At 47.9% G+C, this 2,893-nt stretch overlaps 1 protein-coding gene across 1 annotated transcript; it reads left to right on the top strand.

Annotated features, from left to right (window-relative positions):
• Positions 1-147: 147 nt before the first annotated feature.
• LOC108679427 (sporulation-specific protein 15-like) lies at positions 148-2,799 on the top strand (the record flags this gene model as incomplete). The annotated part of the gene is made up of 3 exons (XM_018168046.1): positions 148-170; positions 1,573-2,536; positions 2,689-2,799. Coding segments are annotated over exons 1-3 (1,098 nt in total), but the record flags the coding sequence as incomplete, so codon positions are not given.
• Positions 2,800-2,893: the final 94 nt, after the last annotated feature.

Below are 2,893 nucleotides of genomic sequence, written 5' to 3'. Positions count from 1 at the left end.
GGGTTATATGGTACATGGCAACCTGAGTAGATATATTATATGGTACTTGGCAACCTGCAAAGGTAGGTTGTATGGTACTTGGCAACCTGTAGGTATGTTGTGGGTTAATTGGTACTTGGCAACCTGCAAAGGTATGTTGCGGGTTATATGGTACTTGGCAACCTGCAAAGGTAGGTTGCGGGTTATACGGTACATGGCAACCTGCAAAGGTATGTTGCGGGTTATATGGTACATGGCAACCTGCGTAGGTAGGATGCGGGTTATTTGGTACATGACAATTTCCTGGAGGCATACAGCACTAGGCAAACTATAACGAAAGACGTATTTGGCAACCTTTAGTGTAATTGGTACTTGGTAATTTTACAGGGAAATAAAAACTATGCTCGGCAACCTGGCGCGCTGGTAGTACATGAAGTGAGTAAAAGTAGTTGTTTTTCTATTGGTTTAGGGAAAAAGTGATCTACATGGCGTTGTAGCAGAAATCTGAGGATGAGATTAACAGCTGGGTGGTGTAATCAACCTATAGGGCGTGGGGTTCGCAGAACGAAGTTTCCGTCTTCACATTTATAACTAAACAAAGTAGAATCCAGTCGGTCCTATTCACAGAACTAAATCATAAACACAAGTATAACGTAACTCTAATGACAATATGATAATAATTCTTCAAAACTAGAGGGACACACTAGCAAATTGTGACGTTTCAGTGGCGATCTCCTAGAAAATCATTTTCATTTTCCAGCCCAAAGATAATCTGAAACGGAGGCAGGCAAATAGCAGAACAAAATAAAGGTTGAAATAACGAGCTCCCGTCACCTACACAAGCCCCTGTTCACACGGAGCATCAGCTTGACCTTGGACTAGTCAACTGGGTGACTTGGGCCACCACTACAACAGAAACAAACTGCAGCAAAACAAAAATAAACATTGGCCAAAGGGACTGGGGTGACTTTGGCCTACAGGGGCCATACTTTAAAAATTCGCTAAGTGAATGTAAGTACTTACGCTCTATTTTCTTGTCTATGGTTAATAGATTTTACTTGAAAGGCCGTCAATGATTGGCTGATGAACTTACGATCTCTTAACTTTTTTCCAAAGTATGGGCCCAGGATGACTTTGGCCAGCGTTTATTATTTTGTTTTGCTGCCATTTGTTTCTGTTTTAGTTGTGGCCGAAGTTACCCAAGTCGACGGTGCGTAGTCCTAAACTCATCATAAGGTCAAAAGTGAGAACCCACAAAGGCCCCCACCTTAGAGATAAGCTTGGCTCTGTGTACGTAGTAGCGCGCTATCTGTTCATAAAAGACGGAGGCCTCTGACTCCACGGAGCGGATCTCCTCGAGCGTCTCCTCCTGGATGCCCACGCCGAAGTTGTTGCCGTCTTCGATCTTGGGGATGAGGAAGGCTATCCACATCTTCAGCTGCACGCAGAACTTCACAGTTAACATAAGAACAAATCTAATAACCAAATTGTAGTTGTTAAAATAACAAAATTTTAATTGTTAAAATAACAAAATTTTAATTGTTAAAATAACAAAATTTTAATTAATAAACTAACAAAATTTTAACATCTTAGTGGCAGGAAAAAATTAAAGCAACTTGCACGGCAGCAGACTGACCAGCACAAGATCCTGACTGACCTGCACCAGAACCTGACTGACCTGCACCAGAACCTGACTGACCAGCACCAGAACCTGACTGACCAGCACCAGAACCTGACTGACCAGCACCAGAACCTGACTGACCAGCACCAGAACCTGACTGACCAGCACCAGAACCTGACTGACCAGCACCAGAACCTGACTGACCAGCACCAGAACCTGACTGACCAGCACCAGAACCTGACTGACCAGCACCAGAACCTGACTGACCAGCACCAGAACCTGACTGACCAGCACCAGAACCTGACTGACCAGCACCAGAACCTGACTGACCAGCACCAGAACCTGACTGACCAGCACCAGAACCTGACTGACCAGCACCAGAACCTGACTGACCAGCACCAGAACCTGACTGACCAGCACCAGAACCTGACTGACCAGCACCAGAACCTGACTGACCAGCACCAGAACCTGACTGACCAGCACCAGAACCTGACTGACCAGCACCAGAACCTGACTGACCAGCACCAGAACCTGACTGACCAGCACCAGAACCTGACTGACCAGCACCAGAACCTGACTGACCAGCACCAGAACCTGACTGACCAGCACCAGAACCTGACTGACCAGCACCAGAACCTGACTGACCAGCACCAGAACCTGACTGACCAGCACCAGAACCTGACTGACCAGCACCAGAACCTGACTGACCAGCACCAGAACCTGACTGACCAGCACCAGAACCTGACTGACCAGCACCAGAACCTGACTGACCAGCACCAGAACCTGACTGACCAGCACCAGAACCTGACTGACCAGCACCAGAACCTGACTGACCAGCACCAGAACCTGACTGACCAGCACCAGAACCTGACTGACCAGCACCAGAACCTGACTGACCAGCACCAGAACCTGACTGACCANGACGGGAGACAGGAGGTGGGGAGTTGTACAAGTAGATTTTGGGGGAGAAAAGGGGGTTGAGGTATGCCTATGGGTGTTATATCCATGGGGTGGCTTAATTGGGGGCATAATATGGGTGTGAAATACAAATGGGGGTAATGAAGGACATACCTGATATGTCCACCCAGGAGCAGGCGGTGTTGCCATCAAGCGGGCAGGAGAAGAGTCCCCCAGGCTCCACCACCCCGCGGCGGGTGGAGTTAACCCGTGGCGCCCCCACCACCAGCCTGGGGGAGGGGGTGAGTAGGGGTGAGAACGAAGGGAAAAGAGAGAGGAAGGTAATTAGGTAACGGTTAGGTTAGGAAGAGGTAATTACCTAATTACCGTTAAGTA

This window comes from Hyalella azteca, unplaced genomic scaffold (genome assembly GCF_000764305.2).
Source record: "Hyalella azteca isolate HAZT.00-mixed unplaced genomic scaffold, Hazt_2.0.2 contig5389, whole genome shotgun sequence".
Taxonomy (NCBI): domain Eukaryota; kingdom Metazoa; phylum Arthropoda; class Malacostraca; order Amphipoda; family Hyalellidae; genus Hyalella; species Hyalella azteca.
The sequence above is the reverse complement of the archived record's forward strand: the minus strand, read 5'-3'. Positions and strand labels throughout refer to the sequence as shown.